We start from the raw sequence: 18,785 nt of genomic DNA on the forward strand, positions 1-18,785 counted from the left end.
GCCACGCCGTGCGGCATGCAGGATTTAGTTCCCTGACCAGGGATCGAACCTGCGCCCCCTGCATTGGGAGTGTGGAGTCTTAACCACTGGACCGCCAGGGAAGTCCCGATATTCAGATTATTAATTTTAATGCTGAAGGACAGAGTTGATTGGTGGGGAGGAAGAAGGGTTTAGGTTGGATTATCTATGGGGCTGAATAAGGTGATGGCTAGTTTATTGTAGAGACAGGAGGACGTCAGCCCTCCATTTTCCATCCTCTCAAAGATACCTGACATCTTTAAGGAATAACCCTGACTATGAGGGGGCAGCTGCTTGAGGAGGTAGGACTGGAACTTAGGTCTTCAGTCTGCCTGGAATAACTGGTATGATATTGCCTTCTCTGTGCATCTCTGTAACATAACACAAACATATCTATCATTTAACTTTCCCTGTGCCACATACTTGGCTATAGTCCATTCTAGAAAATAGGCTCCTTTGAAAACTATTCAGGTGATAGAATAATAGGCATATCAAACAAAGTGGATTTTTTTTTTAGGCCTTTTTATGACTTTGAAATCACAGAGTTACAGGATGCTACAATTGAAAAATTTTAGTGGTGAGCTCAACCCTCTCTCTCACTTAACAAATGAGGATACTGAGCCCCCGACCAGTTAAGAGAACTTGCCGAAGCCGTACTGCTGGATGTCGCTCCTAAGTGGAGCAAAGAAGCAAACATGAAAGGTGAGTAGTTTTTAAAAAGTTACAAAAATATGTCTTTCTCTCATCTGGTTTTATTACTGTTACTTCAATAAAGTTAAAGTGAACTGTTTGGGAACTCTGGTGTGTTTGTGGCTGCCTTTGTTGTATCAAGTCTTGAGCTGTCATCTGCATACCCCTCTGCAGGTGGGCAGGAATATTCTGCATTCATACAGGGGGTACCGTTTTTAGTAATCACTTAAGCCATGGTTATTCCATTCGTTGGAATGGAATTTTTTTTTTAGAGGAAATTCTTTTATTTTTAACAAGAAGGGCCCCCAGATTTAGGACTTTGGTATATATATGCTCTCTGGTCATGACTGTGCTGCTGTTCTCTGTGCGTGTGGGTGGTTTGCAGGTGGGTGTAGAAGACTGAGGAGAATGTGATTGTTTGCCTCTTGGATGCAGGTAGAGAAACAGTCCAAGGAGTTTGTTACTGTGCTCTAACCAGCTCACTTTCTGCTCCTTGTTTTAAGAGGTAAAGGCACTAGTAAAGTCTCTCCCCAAATTGAAGGGGTTAGGAGCCACAGTCTTCACTCAAATATTTGAGCACCTACAATGTGCCAAACAATGTACTAAAGCTAAGTAGAACAGTGAGCAAAATCCAAAGATCCTTAACCTCATGGAATTCTCAAAGCAAAAATTTCTATTCACGGTGAAGACTAAAATGAGTGGTTTGTCCTTCTTGGTTCCATTTGCCATCTGTGATTCTGCATTGCAGAAACCTACTTACATGTATGTCCAAGTCATGCCCATTTCATGGAAATTTATAGACTGTATTCTGTATAAAACACAGGCTGCAGCTAACTAGCTAGGAGCTCTGGTGACCATCAGCCTTATTCACAGGTTAATGGTTAATGTGGGTAGGTGGGCGTCATAAAACCTTTGTTCCCCAAGCTTAGGTTTAGGAAAAGATTCTCTTTGGTCCTCATCTGTTTTCAAGCCAGTGTAGGACAAACAAGCTGATAGTTTATATGACGTCCTAAGAAACCATTATTTCTTTTATTTATTCTGTCCTTTAACTGTGAGTCCTTTAACTAAAAACCTTTATGCCACTAATCACCTTCATTTTTAAAGATTTGATAGTCCTGGACTTTTGAGACAAAGTAAAAAATGCTCTGATTATCTCATTTTAATATCTGATTATCTAAATGCTACTACTTAAGTAGTTTTATCTGACAATGTGTTTTTGAAACTATTCTTTAATTCACTCAAGTGTAACTAGAGGTTTGTTTTGTTTTAAACCTAGAACCATGGGCCTGATTCCTTTGAAAGTCTCTAATTGCCCCTGATTAGCCTGTCTATATTACATGAGTTGCCCAACTCTTATTAAAGCTTTGGCAGTAATTACTGTCCCCCCACCTCTTGGTTTTCCCCCCATCAAAAATAAATGAATGTTAAAGTTCACGCTGACAGTCATTGTTCACCTTCCCAGCTGTGCTCTGTTCCTGCAGGATGACTGGATCAGGGACTGGGGGGAGTGTGTTGCCATAGCCACCCATGAGAAACACTGGACCCGGCATTAACTGCTGACAGCACTGAACTTATCACCCAAATTTAATTCTGGCATGAATGAAGGGGCCCTGAGTAAAACAGTCTTGTCTTGTGGCTAAAAAGAAAGTTCCCTGAGCTGCTCCTGTATGAGTGGAAGTGTGCACAGTTGAGCCTGAGCTGGACATGCTATTAAATATTAAAATATTAAATGCCTCCTTAGGGGGCCCTAAAAGGCAAAAGTCAGAATCTATGGTCAAGGGACTTCTTCCCATCTTTGGGAAGGAGCTGGAGGATCTTAACGTGAAACCAAAACAGAGCAAGAACTCCCAAGGTATTACTTTGAAGAATGACAGTATTTGTGTTTCCCCTCCTGTATGTGAACAAGTGTGTAAAAGTGATCAGTAATAGGTGCCACTTATTGCTTCTGCTGGAGGTAATGTTATTACGCTTTTGCTTGCAAAAATAACTTGCCTCTTACGGAGAAGAGATGTTTATTATAGTGGTAATTCCATGAAAGGGGGATGAAGAACACATGTAATCCTGAAATCAAATGACTCTTGGAACCCCTGGCAGTCTGTTCTAATGTCTTCCACCTTTGGGGATGAAACAAAAAAGGGAACTGTTTCCCCACATGGTCTCCCCACTCTGCTTTGCCCATGCAGTGGCTGCCTTACCTGAGTTGAGACCCAGCACAGAATGGGCTTTTGAAGATCTTGTGGGCTGATGTACTTTTCCTTCTAGAGAACCTGAAATCAACCAACAATGATCATCTGTTTCTGACCAGTGACAACTGTGGCCTGACCAAGTTCTGAATTCTTTATTGAGCTGAAGGCTTGAGCTTGCAGGTGTCTGCCAAGATAGATTAGGCATGGTGTGGAAAAACTACATAGGCCTGCCCGGGTCAAGTCTGCAGATTTTGCTGCCAGGGCCGCAGATCTGTTTGTAAGGGTGCCCTGACTTAACTTTTTTCCACTGGGGAGCTAGCCAGTCCTGTTCTCTGAGTTTATTTGGATGGGCACTTTGCAGAGCTGAAAGTGTTTCAGTATGCAGCAGTTCATCTGCTAAACAAGTATGTACTGTAGGGCTTGGATCTGGGGTATTCCCACAGATAGGCAACTCTGTACTATCTAAGCGTAGGGAAGTCAGTGTGAGGCAGGCAGGGTCTGCCTGGGCCTGGAGTCCTCTAAATGGAGAATTTTAGGAAAAACAGGCAGCAGCCTAGAGCGGTTGCTGTGGTGAGGCTTTCAGTCATGAAGCCCAGCAGACAATCTCTTGGCTGTAAGGCTTTCTCGGGTGAGATACCAGAATACCTCATGAAACCAATTCTGACCCAGAATTGCTAGAAGGGAGGCACTAATTATGATGAGAATTCTGTTGGTGCCTGGAAGTTTAATAAAGTTCCTACCTGAATGGAGGTTTGCCCAATGTAATTAAATCCTGTTTTCAAATTCTGATGTGACACACTCTGGGGGTGCTTGTTGTAAACTACAAAGTACCCAGAAGGACAGTTACCGTAGATCTGCTTGAGCACTGAGTGCCTGGTGGGCTTGGTGCCTGAGCTGCCCTTGGGTGGACTCTTGGTGGTCCTGGTTACTGCCATGGCCTTTGGGGGTTTCAGTTCCAGTTCCTTCCTCCAGACCTGGAGGATCAAAGCCATGTACTCTTGGTTCCATCTGTCCATATCTCTGGTTCCAAGCTGCTTTATGTGCAGAAGGTGGGATAGGTGCTTCCTGAGCTGGTAGCTGGTGGGGTCAGAGGAGGGGAGAGACTTTAAGATCACAATATTGAGAAAACCAATGTTCCTTAAAGCTCCTAGAAGCTATAGGAAGAGTAGTTGCTGAACTCTGGGGAGATTCAGTCAAGCTCCCGTTCCTAATTTCACTGGCAGTATGTTGAATATTGAATTCTGTCTTTGTCCATCAGTACTTCCTGAACTAGGAATCAGTCAGATGGGTCCTTGCCCTCAAAGTGGGACAGGCCAATGTGTAAACAAATACAGTATGAGAAGTACTATGTGAGAGCAAAGAGCTAGATGGCTGATATTTGTGCTGGGTTTTAAGGGATGAGTAGGAGCTTGCTAGGCAGGGAAGGGCATTTTAAATAGCAGAACTGGCATGAGCAGAGGTAGATGCATTTGTGCAGGAATGTTAACGTGAGATGTGTGTGAAGCATTATGTATTTGGTAAGGGAAGGAGGATGGGAGGCTGGGCTACATTGTGGAAGCTGTGTCAGGGGAGTTGAGTCATAGCCCAGCCCATGGCTGAGTGTAGCTCCTACCTGGCCCCTACCTGATCAGGAAGGCTGGCCAGACCACCTGGAAGCTGCGTAGCCCGTCCAGCAGTGCTCAGGAAGGGTGTACAGTAGGCAGAGCCAATCATCCACAGAATAAAGCCAATAGCACTGTTCAGCCAGGAAACTCGGGGAGCAGGCCAGTTTGAATCAAGGCCACAAACAGAGGCTTGCCACCTTTGGAACCAGTTGCCCCCAGGATAAAAAAAGTAATTCATAGCCCCAGCCATTGCTGAATACAGCCTTCAGCCTGTCCAACCAGGGAAGCTCACCAGAGCACACAAGAAGCTTTGCAGCCCACCCATCAACCTTTCTTACCGTAGCACTTGAAGAGAGCACAGCCCGTGGCTCCCCCACTCCACCCCAGAATAGAGCTAGTGGCTGTGTCTGGCCAGGGAATTCAGTGCACAGTCTTTTTTACCCAATTTGGGTCCCTGAACAATGAGCTGTGCAGGCCCTGGGCCTGTCCTACTGTCCCACCAGAGCAAGGAAACTAAATCATACCCCTGCCTACTGCTGAGTGCAGTGCCCAGTCCTGGCTGTCTAAGTAAGCCTGATCAGAGAGCCCGGGCAACTGCGGAGCCCATCCTGTAGCCTCACTTGAGGAGGGAACCAAACCAACAGTCCTGTCCAACTGTTCGCAGTCAGCAGTGGCAGCACCCTCCTCCTCCCACCCCCTGCTCCACAACCTCAGAGTTTGGGCAGTGGCCCTGCCCCCAAAGAGACAGCAAGCCCCACCTGCTCAAATACATTACCAGCAGACACATCCAGAAACCCAAACTGAGCTGACTGTTGAAGAGTTCAGTTTGCTCTCTGCCAAAGCAAACCTGGAAGAGGAGCCTGCTTATTCAAATGCACAGATGCCAACATAAGGAATCAAGGATACAAAAAAATGAAAAAATGAAACAGGTAAACATGACACCAAAGGAAACTTTAAAAAGCTCTGAAAACTGACCTTACAGAAATGGAGATCTGTGAACTGTCAGACAAAGAATTCAGAATTCTCTTAAACAAGTTTAGTTGTCTGTGTGATCTTATAGTTCACTAAACAAAATTAGACAAACAATGCATAAACAAAATGAGAAAAAGTTCTAAAAAACTATCAAAAAAAAAGCCAAATCCTGGAGCTGAAAAATAAAATGCCTGAACTGAAGAAATCAATAGCTTCAAAGGCACACTTAACTATGCAGAAGAAAGAATCAGTGACCTAGAAGACAGGACATTTGAAATTATCCAGTCAGAGAAGGCAATAAGAAAAAAAGAAGTGAAAAAAGCCAATGGGAGACGTATGGGACACAAAAGAAACAGTATCTGCATTATGGGAATTCCAGAAGGAGAAGAGAAAGGGATAGAAAGTATATTTAAAGCAATAATGGGCTCAGTGCTTTGTGACAGCCTGGAGGGGTGGGATGGGGAGGGTGGGAGGGAGGGAGACGCAACAGGGAAGACATATGGGAACATATGTTTATGTATGACTGATTCACTTTGTTATAAAGCAGAAACTAACACACCATTGTAAAGCAATTATACCCCAATAAAGATGTTAAAAAAAAAAAAAAAAGCAATAATGGCTGCAAACGTCCCAAACCTGAGAAGAGAAATAGACATCCAGACCCATGAGGCTCAAAGGACCTCAAATAGGTTGAACCAGCGTAGGGCTACACTGAGACACATTATAATTATTAAAAGTCAAAGACAAAAATAATTTTGCAAACAGAAAATAGAGAAATTACATACAAGTGAACTCCCATAAGACTATAAACAGATTTCTTGTCAGGAACTTTTCAGGAAAGAATGGGATGACAGGTTCAAAACATTGAAAGAGGGCTTCCCTGGTGGCGCAGTGGTTGAGAGTCCGCCCGCCAATGCAGGGGACGTGGGTTCGTGCCCCGGTCCGGGAAGATCCCACATGCCGCAGAGTGGCTAGGCCCATGAGCCATGGCCACTGAGCCTGCGCGTCCGGAGCCTGTGCTCCGCAACGGGAGAGGCCACAACAGTGAGAGGCCGGCTCGTACTGCAAAAACAAAACAAAGCAAAACAAAACAAAACATTGAAAGAAAAAGACTATCAACCGAGAATACTATACCCAACAAAGGTATCTTTCAGAAATTAAGGAGAGATAAATACTTTCCCAAATAAGAGCTGAGGGAGTTCATCACCACCACACCTGCCTTACAAAAAATGCTAAAGGGAGTAAAGTAAAAGGACATTAATCATCTTAAGGCAGTGTAAAACTCACAGGTAATAGTAAACATATAGTCAAAGTTAGATTCTGTAATATGGTAATGGTGGTGCATAATTAACATACAACTCTAGTTTAAAAGTAAAAAAAAAAGTAGTAAAAATAACCATAACGACAGTAAGCTTTATTGGATATGCAATATAAGAAATATTTATGTAAACTGTAACATAAATAATCTAAAATGTGAAGAGGGAGAAGTATAATATTTAGCAGTGCTATTGAAGATAAGTTAACAGTTTAAAATAGGGTGTTATTTTAAGATATTTTAAGATACTTTATGTAAGCTTCATGGTAACCACAAGGGAAAAACCTGTACTAATTACACCAAAGAACATGATAAAGAAAAAGCAGACTGATATCAAAAGGCATCAAAACACACAGAAAAGATAGCAGGATAAGAAGTGAGGAACAATGGATCAACAGAACAGCCAGAAGACAATTAACAAATTGCAATAGTAAGTCCTTACCTACCAATAATTACTGTAAACATAAATGGATTAATTCCTCCAATCAAGACAGAATGGCTGAATGGATTAAAAAAACCCAAAAAACAAGATCCAATGATACATTATATTCAAGAGACTCATTTTAGCTTTAAACACCCACACACACAGTGAAGAAATGAGGATATTTCAAGCAAATGGTAACCAAAAAACACACCCAAAAACAAAAAAAGCAGGGGTAACTATAATTATATCAGACAAAACAGACTTTAAAAATGTTATAAAGAGGGCTTCCCTGGTGGCGCAGTGGTTGAGAGGCCGCCTGCCGATGCAGGGGACATGGGTTGGTGCCCCGGTCCAGGAAGATCCCACATGCCGTGGAGCGGCTGGGCCTGTGAGTCATAGCTGCTGAGCCTGCGCGTCCGGAGCCTGTGCTCCTCAACGGGAGAGGCCACAACAGTGAGAGGCCTGCGTACCGCATTAAAAATAAAAATTGTTATAAAGAAACAAAGAAGGTCATTACATAATGATAAAGGGGTCAATCCATCTGGAAGATATAACAATTGTAAATATTTATGCACCCAACATCAGAGCACCTAAATATACAAAGCAAAACTACCAAAGCTAACAGAAGAAATAAACAGTAATAGCTAGGGACTTTAATACCCTACACTCAGCAATGGATAAATCACTCAAAGGGTCAAAGAGGAAACTGGATTTGAACACTATAGACCAAATGGACATAGACATATAGAGAATAGTTATCCAACAATCAGAAAAAACATTCTTCAAGTGCACATGGAACATTTTCTAGGATAAATCATGTGTTAGGCCACAAAACAAGTCTTAGCAAATTCAAGAAGATTGAAATTATACCAAATATCTTCTCTGATCATAATGGTATGAAATTAGAAATCAATAATAGGGAAATTGGAAGACTCATAAATACATGGAAATTAAACACTCTCCTGAACAACCAATGGATCAAAGAAGAAACTGAAAGGGAAACTTAAAAGGTATCTTGAGACAAATTGCAAATAGAAACTCTACATACTAAAACTTATGAGATGCAGCAAATGTAATTTTAAGAGGGAAGTTCATAGCAATAAATGCCTACATTAAGAAATAAGAAAGATCTCAAATAAACAGTCTAACTGTATGCCTTAAGGAACTAGAACAAGAACAAACTGAGCCCAGAGTTAGAAGGAAGGAAATAATATAAAGATTAGAGCAGAAATAAATGACATAGAGAACAGGAAAACAATAGAAAGGATTTAAAAAGCTAAGTTGGTTCTTTTTTTTTTTTTTGCGGTACGCGGGCCTCTCACTGTTGTGGCCTCTCCCGTTGTGGAGCACAGGCTCCAGACGCGCAGGCTCAGCGGCCATGGCTCACGGGCCCAGCCGCTCTGCGGCATGTGGGATCTTCCCAGACTGGGGCACAAACCCATGTCCCCTGCATCGGCAGGCAGACTCTCAACCACTGCACCACCAGGGAAGCCCTAAGTTGGTTCTTTGAAAAGGTAAACCAAATTGGCAATTAGCTATACAAACCAAGAAGGGAAAAAAAGGATTCAAAGCAACAAAATCATAAATGGAAAAGGAAACACTGCAACTGATACCACAGAAATACAAAGGATCATAAGAGGCTACTGTAAACAACTATATACCAACAAACTAGACAACCTAAAAGAAATGGAGAAATTCTTAGAAACAACCAACCTACCATGACTGAATCAGGAAGAAATAAAAAGTCTGAACAGACCAATAAAGAGTAAGAAGATTGAATTTGTAATTAAAAATCTCCTAATGAAGAAAAGTCCAGGACCAGATGGCTTCACTGATGAATTTTACTAAACATTCAAAGAAGAATGTCAATCCTTCAAATTCTTCAAAAAATTTGAAGAGGAGGGAACAATCCCAAACTCACTTCATGAGCCTACATTACCCTGACACCAAAGCTAGAAAAAAATTCCACTACAAGAAAAGTATAGGCCAATATCCCTGATGAATACAGATGCAAAATTTCTGAATAAAATACTAGCAAACCAAATTCAGCAGCAAATTAAAAGGATCATTCCCCATGGTCAAGCAGGATTTATTCCTGGAATGCAAGGATGGTTCAACATATGCACATAAATCGATGTGATATATCATATTAATAGAATGAAAGAAATCATATCATCTCAAAAGACACAGAAAAAGCATTTGACAAAATCCAACATCTGTTCATGATAAAAACCCTTAACAACTTCAGTATAGAAGGAACATACCTCAACATAATAAAAGGCATATATGACAAGCCCACAGCTAACATCATACTCAATGGGGTAAGGTTGAAAGTGTTTCCTCTAAGATCAGGAGTAAGGCAAGGGTGCCTACACTCACCACTCCTTTTCAACAAAATACTACGAGTCCTAGCCAGAGCAATCAAGCAAGAAAAACAAAAAAGGAATCAGAATGGGAAACGAAGAATTAAAATTGTCTTCATTTGCAGATGACATGATTTTATATATAGAAAATCCTAAATACTTCACAAAACTGTTAGATCTAATCAACAACTTCAGTACAGGTGCAGGATATAAAATTAATATACAAAATCAGTAGTGTTTCTATACATTAAGAGTGATGTGAAAAATAAATAAAAGAATTCCATTTACAGTAGCATCAAAAACAATAAAATACTTAGGAGTAAGTTTAACCAAGGAGGTGAAAAAATCTCTACCCTGAAAACTACAAGACATTGATGAAAGAAACTGAAGAAAATACAAATAGGGCTTCCCTGGTGGCACAGTGGTTGAGAGTCCACCTGCTGATGCAGGGGACACGGGTTCATGCCTTGGTCCGGGAAGATCCCATATGCTGCGGAGCGGTTAGGCCCGTGAGCCATGGTCGCTGAGCGTGCGCGTCTGGAGCCTGTGCTCCACAACAGGAGAGGCCACAGCAGTGAGAGGCCCGTGTACCGCAAAAAAAAAAAAAGAAAAAAAGAAAATGCAAATAAATGGAAGGGTATTCCGTGTTCATGGATTGGAAGAATTAATATTGTTAAAATATCTATGCTACCCAAAGCCATTTATAGATTCAATCCCTATCAAGATTCCAATAGCTTTTAAAAAAATAAACAGAATTAGAGGGACTTCCCTGGTGTTCCAGTGCTTAAGACTCCACGCTCCTAATGCAGGAGGCCCGGGTTTGATCCCTGATCAGGGAACTAGATCCCACATGCCGCAACTAAGAGTTTGCATTCCGCAACTAAAAGATACCGCATGCCGCAACTAAAGATCCCGCATGCTGCAACTAAAGATACCACATGCCACAACCAAGACGCGGCACAGCCAAATAATAAATAAATAAATAATAAATATGGGGAAAAAACAGAAGTAGAATAATACCAAAATTTATATAGAAACACAAAATAGCCAAAGCAATCCTGAGAAAGAATAAAGCATCACACTTCCTGATTTCAAGCTACACTATAAACCTATAGTAATCAAAACAGTATAAATGGAATAAAAATAGACACATAGACCAACAGGACAGAATTTAGAGCCCAGAAATAAACCCATATATAAATAGTCAACTAATATTTGACAAGGGAGCCAAGAATACTCAATGGAGAAAAGACAGTCTCTTCAGTAAATGGTACTGGGAAAATTAAATATTCACATGTGAAAGGATGAAACTAGAACCCTATTTTACACCACTCACAGAAATGAACTCAAAGTGGATTAAAGACTTAAATAAAAGACCAGAAACCACAAAACTCCTCGAAGAAAACACAGGAAAAAGTTCCATAACGTGGGTCTTTGCAGTGATTTCCTAGATACAACACTTAAAACATAAGCAACAAAATAAAAAATAAGTGGGACTACATCAAACTAAAAAGCTTCTGCACAGCAAAAGAAATGATCAACAGAATAAAAAAGGCAACCTACAAATGCAAAAAAAAAATTTGCAAACCATGTATATGATAAGAGGTTAATATCCAAAGTATATAAAGAAGTCATACAACTAGATAGCAAATAATAATAATAATCCAACGTGCAAGGAACCTGAATAGAAATTTTCCCAAGATATAAAGATGGCCGACAGGTATATAAAAAGGTGTTCAACATCACTAATCGTCAAGGAAATGCAAATCAAAATCACAGGAGAGGGACTTCCCTGGTGGCGCAGTGGTTAAGAATCTGCTTGCCAATTCAGGGGACACAGGTTTGATCCCTGGTCCAGGAAAATCCCACATGCTGTGGAGCAACTAAGCCTGTGCGCCACAGCTGCTGAGCACGCACGCCACAGCTTCTGAAGCCCGTGTGCCTAGAGCCCGGGTTCCACAAGAGAAGCCACAGCACTGAGAAGCCCGTGCACCACAACGAAGAGTAGCCCCTGCTCACTGCAACTAGAGAAAGCCTCCGTGCAGCATGAAGACCCAACGCAGCCAAAAATAAAAATAAATCTATAAAAAAACCCACAATGAGATATCACATCCATTAGAACAGTTGTCATCAAAAAGACAAGAGAAAAGTGCTGGTGAGAATGTGGAGAAAACGGGACCCTCCTGCACTGTTAGTGAGAATGTAAATTGGTGCAGCCACTATGCAGGTTCCTCAAAAAATTAAAAATAGAGCTACCATATGATCCAGCAATCCCACTACAGGGTATATATATGAAGGAAATGAAGAGACATCTGCACCCCTATGTTCATAGTAGTATTATTTACAATAGCCAGAACATGGAAACAACCTAAGTGTCCACTGATGGATGAACAAATAAAGAAGTTGTGGAATATATATATATATACACACACACATTAGATTATTATATATATTATATATACACACAGTAGAATATTATTCAGCCTAAAATAAGAAGGAAATCCTGCCATTTGCAACAACATGGATGGACCTTGAGGGCATTATGCTAAGTGAAATAAATCAGAGAAAGACAACTACTGTATTATTTCACTTACATGTGAAATCTTCAAAAACAAAAACAAAAAAACCCAAACTCATAGAAAAGGAAATCAGATTTGTGGTTATTAGAGGAGGGGAATTGGATGAAAGTGATCAAAAGGTGCAAATTTCCAGTCGTAAGACAAATAAGTACTGGGGATGTAACGTACAGCATGATGACTGTAGCTAACACTGCTTTATGGTATATATGAAAGCTGTTAAAGAGTAAATCTTAAGAGTTCGCATCACAAGGAAGAAAATCCTTTTTATCTGTGTGAGATGACGGATGTTAACTAAACTTATTGTGGTAATCATTTCACAGTATATGTAAATCCATGCTGTCACCTTAAACTTATACAGCGCCATATGTCAATTCTATCACAATAAAAATCGGGGGGAAAAGCGAACAGCTAGAGCTAGGAGAGGCCAACATTCCAAATCAGTGCTGTCTGGTCCAACAGCCAAATACTGCTGAGGACTTGGTGGGGATGATCAGGGGGTTTTAAGAATAGTGACAAATGTAAGAGCTGAATTTTACTAAGATCAGTGTGTTGGAGGGCAGAGCCTGGGGCGGGAGAGAGGGGAGGGGCACCAGGATGATGCTATATTTACCTCTAATGCTTTTCTCATGGTGTTTATCCCATGTGCACTCCCAAACCTCTTATTGAGCACAGATGTTTCGGAGCCTCCTAAGGAAAGCTGCACCAGTGTTCATGATCCATGGCTGATTAACTACTGGTGAGCCTACAGGATGCAGAGGGCAGCAGGCCCTGTGCCTGATGTTACAATACACCAACCGGGACATAAGCTTCTTCCCAAATGCTCGAAGCTCCTTGCAGTGCTTGGGGCAGCCCCTCCCTCCTGCCCTAAAGGCTGATTTCAGTCGAACTACATCCTTCTTCCTTTCTTTTCCTGGAGCGTGACAAACCGTGGCACCCCTTTACTAGAACATGTACCACATTTCCAAAAAGCCAAGTGTAGAGAGAAGCGAGAGTTAACAGGACAATACCGCTCTGCAGTCAGTTCTTCCACACCCCCGCTCTGTGGGCAGAGGACTTGTCAGGAAGCCTGGGTGTTGGCTGAAGCTCTAACAGCTCCGGCTTTCGGGGGGGCACAGCTGCCACCTCATCGACTCTGGTATGGAGACCGAGGCTGTGTCTCATGGTCCTAGTGGTCAGTCACAGCCTCTGTTCTCCCCTTCTCAGGGAGAACATGCGCGCCTGGTTTGCTGAGAATCCGAGCACACCCAATCATCCCTTTCAGCCCGGGGCGCAGGGCGCTTGTTATGGTCTAGCCTAACCTTGTTTATTCACCTCAGAACATGCTGGAGGACCCGATGGGAACAGCCTTACACAGCAACTCCTCTTCACCACAGCAACTTTCCAGCCCAGCCTAGCTTGTCCAGTATCCAGTTTCAACCTTTAAAATAGTCAAGTCTTGACTGGTAATAAAACTCAGACACTTAGACAAAGCTTCATTTTCTCTGGGCCCCAGGTTCAATCTGCTCACCCCATCCTGTGCGTTTTCCAGTCAGCCTGCCTCCCCGCCGCCCCCGGGCACGTCTCCTGTGATGGCGGCCTGCATTTATGGGAGGTCGTGTGCCAAGCCCCGTTCCCAACTCCAGCCCTCGGTGCCCCTGAGGTTTGCTGTCGGACACCACACACTGTCCCCGGACAGCACTTAGGGCTCCTGTGCTTCAAATGGAAGACATATATGGCCATAGCGGAATCAATAAAAGGATTTTTACTGTCACCAGACACAGGACTTGCCACAGTGTGCAGCTTCCCAGAAACCCTTTGGGAGTCGATGTCCCGGGACTCGGAATTGCACAGTGGTGCAGCCAGAGGGGGCCTGTGTAATTGCCTCCCCAGATAGGTGCACAGACTATGAGTCCACTGTTCTTGGGGGGAATGACTGAAGGCTCATTTGCTGCTATGGACACTTACTGACAGGACCTGTCAGCTGCTGACTCTTCAAAGGAGTCAAAGGACAGTGTGATGGGGAGGCACTGCAGCTGGGGAGCAGCTGTGGGGCCTGACGTGGCAAACCTTGTGGGCTTGTTTGGACCCCAGGTGTCAGCTGAAATACTTCACAAAAAGTTCCTCTGGGATGGTAGCCAGTGCACGTCCTGGCAGGACGCCCCAAGGAGGGGGAGCAGGGACCCTTCCCATCTGTGGCTTCAGAGGCCGACGGTCTCAGCTGCAGGCCAGCGCTGGCTCTGGAGCCTGAGGTTGATGAACCTATCTGTGCTTCAGTTTCCTCACTCATGGAATGGGGAGAAGAACAGTAATCCCAGTATCCCTCACAGGGTGACTGAGGATTTTAAATGAGTTAATACACGTAAAACTGCTTAGAACAGTGTCCGGCCCAAGTGCCTGATGAATTCAACTACCAGTATTAGTAACAGTGCTAACAACAACATCCCCCATAACAACATTACCTTGATGCATGAGAGACCATCCAGGCAGCCTGTCCTCCAGCCTGTCCTAAGGTGCAGAGTGCAAGGTCGGCCTCCGCCTCCATTATTTTGACCACAGCAGACACTACCTTTACTGAGAATGTAAGGGAAAGGCCCCTGGACTCAAGTCAGAAAGAACTTCGAGTGCTGGGTCTGACCATCAGGACAGGTCTTTTTTCCTGAGACCATTGCTTGTCTGAAAAACAGGGACGCTGATCCCTATCGTGACGGCTTCCTGGCGATGGTTGGGAGAGCAAAGGGGTCAGGCATGAGACGACTTTGTAAACAGCCACGAGCCTGAACGGATGTGAAGACGCACTACAGCGAAGGCCGTGCAGGTCGCCCGGCTCTGGGTTAGGAGGCTTTGGCATGACAGTCCCTGAGGCCTCTCCCTGGACCTCACAAGCCGCTCAGCCCTCCCTCTGCCAACAGCAGGGTTTCTTCGGCCCTTTTATCTCCTGACAGAGGCACACCTGCACTCGTAGTGATCTGCTTGCTTTGTTCCCCCATAAAACTCCCTCTCTCTGGAGATGGAGACCACATGACCCCCACCTGGGGCCGACGGTCCGGCCCTCCCCTGGGCGTGGTCATCACTGAAAGGCCTAATCTGGATGGAGGCCCTCCTGGGGCCTGCAGTGTGAAGGAGACTGTGAGATATGTGAAAACTTGTAGCACAGCACTCTTCCAGTCCTCCCAGAATTACCCCCTGAGGGTGTTCACCTCAGGGTTTCGGTAAGCCTCCTCCACCACTCCCAGCTCCTACCCCACATTCTGAGCTTGACTGAGGCTCACACAGGTTTTTGTGATAAATTTCAGTCACTTAATCCACTGTCTCTAATTCCTGTGTAGTAAAGAAGGAAGACAAAATACCTTAAATGTGTAGTGCTTTAGAATTTACAAAGCACACGTCATCTCATTCTAGCAACCTGTCACGTGAACAGGACGGGTGTGGCAATTGTTAAATCCCATTTTACAGAGGAGGAAACTCAGGGTCAGGGAGGCTGAGTGATTTGCTCAAGGTCAGATAACCTCTTAGAGCTTCACCTGAAACTTAGGCTTCATGGTTTTTCATTTGCACCAGGCTATCCTGGGTACTTTCCTATCTTTCTGGGTAAAAACACCTTCCAAATAGCTTACCCAATATAAATTACTAAGATATACACATGTGTGACTCTCATGGGTTGGCTCAATAAAATTGGCCTTGTCATGCCAGCACATGGAATTCACTAGAAAGTATCACAGAGCACAGGGGGTATCACATCAGGGGGATTAGGACAGACACAGCGCCAAAAAGATGCGGTGGCATCCCATCTTCCTACCTTCTCCAGGCCCGCTGGATGACCGCTGCTGCCTTGTTCTTTTTGCGAAACAGCTCTTTCCTGCTTCTTTCTCTCTGGATTATCTGCAGCCGCAGCTCTACGGGGAGAAGGTCAATATTCACACTCTGCCCAGAGAGGGGACCAGGTGCTGGATCAGTCTCCTTAGATAGCTGAGTGTCCTCCAACAGGGCGGATGTACCCAGCTTCCTGACTCCTGACCTCAACACCTCTGTGCTCGATGGCAAATCTGAGTGGGTCCCTCCTGCGAGCTTGTCCTGCGTCACTGTGTTTCTTGGCATCCGGTGGTGGAGAGGACTCTGCCCAGCATGGACGGCCTCCCCCTTGGCACTGCCAGGCCGGCTGGACCCAGCCGGGGAGCGCCTCCCTCCTCTGAGCTCCTGGCTGCGCCTTTTCTGGGAGGCACATTTGGCCTTGGGTGCTGCATCCTGCCGCCGGCTGGGCTTCCAGTGGCCGTCCTGCTGTGGAAGGCTTGCAGCTGCCCAACTGGGGTCCTCTCCTTCCTCAGCAGGCCCAGACGCCCTGACACAGGAGGGCTGCTTCAAGGAGCCTTTCCCCTTGTCACACTGCTTCTCGCCAACTGTCTCACCTCTGGACTTCTCGACAGAGGAGGCTCCTGGACGCCTGTTTCCATCACTGCCTTCACTGGGGCTGAAGTGGACACAGGCAGATCGGCCTTTAGAATGTTCTCTGGATGTTTCTTGGGGAGACAAGGAAGAAGGGGAAGAATCTTTATTGTCCAAAACTTGCATAGTAGGGCAGTTCTGCTCACTGTTCACAAAAAAAAAAAAAAAAAAAAAAAATTCAGACTTGTCCTCTTGTATCACCGTGATAGTGCTGATTACGATTAGGAAAAAATTGTTTAACTTCTATTTCTAGCAACAGTAGGTTAGATAACCTGAAAGCCTTCCCCTACAAATACCTAGAAATGGGACTTCCCTGGTGGTCCAGTGGTTAAGACCCTGCGTTCCCAATGCAGGGGGCCCGAGTTCGATCCGTGGTCAGGGAACTAGATCCCACGTGCCACAACTAAAAGATCCCGCATGCCGCCACTAAGACCCGGTTCAGCCAAATAAGTATTAAAAAAAAAAAGACCTATTCCCTGGTGGCGCAGCAGTTTAGAATCCACCTGCCAATGCAAGGGACACAGGTTCGATCCCTTGTCCAGGAAGATCCCACATGCCATGGAGCAACTAAGCCCGTGCGCCACAACTACTGAGCCTGTGCTCTAGAGCCCGTGCGCCACAACTACTGAGTCTGCACGCCTAGAGCCCATGCTCTGCAACAAGAGAAGCCACTGCAATGAAAAGCCCAAGCATCGCAAGTAAGAGTAGCCCCTGCTCACCGCAACTAGAGAAAGCCCATGCGCAGCAAGGAAGACCCAATGCAGCCAAAAATAAAATAAAATGTAAAAAAAAAGATATTATAAAAAAGTACCTAGAAATGCAGACTAAAATATTTATAATAAACATTACTTTAAAAGCACCACAGTGCCTTCAAGAAAATAAAGGAAATTCCTGGGGGCCAAAAACAAAGGGAAAACTGAGAACCCAAGTGATAAGCTTGTGAGCTGATCCAGCGATTGTCGGGCAAGTGGTAGCGGTGAAGTGGGGCAACGGCTGGTCTTATTAAATAACTGGTTGTTTTAACATCCAGATAAGAACAGAAAATGAGCCTTGCAGGCAGAAAGTTAACTGGAAACAGGACCCTGCATGAAGCCAGGACTCTTGAGGTGGTAGACCCTTGGGAAATGATGGTCCAGATAAAGTATCTTCCCAGCACTGGAAGATGACAAGGAAATTTGTCTCAGCTTAGGTTCAGGATGGGGTAAAGAGTCATGCATGAGAATTTGAAACCAAAGTGCTGTGCCTCACATGGGTTTGGTATTCATTTAATCTCAACCCATAGGAAAAATTAATATAAAAACTAGTCTCAGGGGCTTCCCTGGTGGCGCAGTGGTTGAGAGTCTGCCTGCCGATGCAGGGGACGCGGGTTTGTGCCCTGGTCCGGGAGGATCCCACATACCGCGGAGCAGCTGGGCCCATGAGCCATGGCCGCTGAGCCTGCGCATCCGGAGCCTGTGCTCTGCAATGGGAGAGGCCACAACGGTGAGAGGCCCACGTACCGCAAAAAAAAAAACCCCAAAAAACACTAGTCTCAGGATGGCGGTATCGCAGGGTGCCTCTTAGAAGCAAACACAGTATTGCTTTAGGATAGCATGACCTCAACTCAGGCTGCACAGAGGGGACCTCCTGAAAATAACTTCACAATCCCAAATTACAAAATACACAAGGAAACAATCTACCATGAGGAACAGTTAATAGAGAAAATAGGAAGATTAGATCAACAAAAATCTTAGCTAATAGGACAGTGTGTATGCACACTCACACACATGCACTCATTAAACACATAAAAGAAATTTAGAATTTGAGAAAAGAATATATATATATATTTAAAATAACTAAATACAACATATAAAATAAAAATTTTAGTCTCAATGTGAAAAACAGTGAAGGAACTTCTGCTTTCATAATGGCAGAATTGAAGCATACTCACCCCAAAGGACAATAGAAAAGTTAAACAAAATATTACAAACTACCTGTTTGAAGGCATCAAAGAGCTAACAAGGCAGAAAAAAATATGGGGCCAAGATCCAAGCGAATCAGGCAACCAGGAGATGAGCAGGGCATTTGGGGCCACACATCCCTAGGGAAATGAGGCTCCTTGAGGTTTGGAGGACAAAACTTGGAGTCCAGATCCTGCCAAGAAGCGTTGTTTTGGACTGGGACTCTGGAAGGCTATGTCTTAGGAAAAAGGGTCCACTGGCCATGGATTGACGTT

The 18,785-nt window shown here is 44.1% G+C and overlaps 1 protein-coding gene across 4 annotated transcripts in view; it reads right to left on the reverse strand.

Moving 5' to 3' along the window:
* Nucleotides 1-18,785, reverse strand: part of INVS (inversin) — a 142,851-nt gene that overhangs the window by 1,063 nt on the left and 123,003 nt on the right. For 2 of the 4 annotated variants that reach the window (XM_030829840.2, XM_060300689.1), the window contains 4 exons: nt 16,534-16,644; nt 15,927-16,023; nt 3,742-3,971; nt 2,904-2,975 (listed from right to left, as the gene is read on the reverse strand). In XM_030829840.2, the coding sequence (XP_030685700.1) occupies nt 2,904-2,975; nt 3,742-3,971; nt 15,927-16,023; nt 16,534-16,644 (510 nt within the window). Of the gene's footprint in view, nt 1-2,903; nt 2,976-3,741; nt 3,972-15,926; nt 16,645-18,785 lie in introns of all 4 variants that reach the window. The other 2 variants (XM_030829836.2, XM_060300688.1) reach the window with 1 other exon arrangement.

Source organism: Globicephala melas, chromosome 6, assembly GCF_963455315.2.
Source record: "Globicephala melas chromosome 6, mGloMel1.2, whole genome shotgun sequence".
NCBI lineage: Eukaryota > Metazoa > Chordata > Mammalia > Artiodactyla > Delphinidae > Globicephala > Globicephala melas.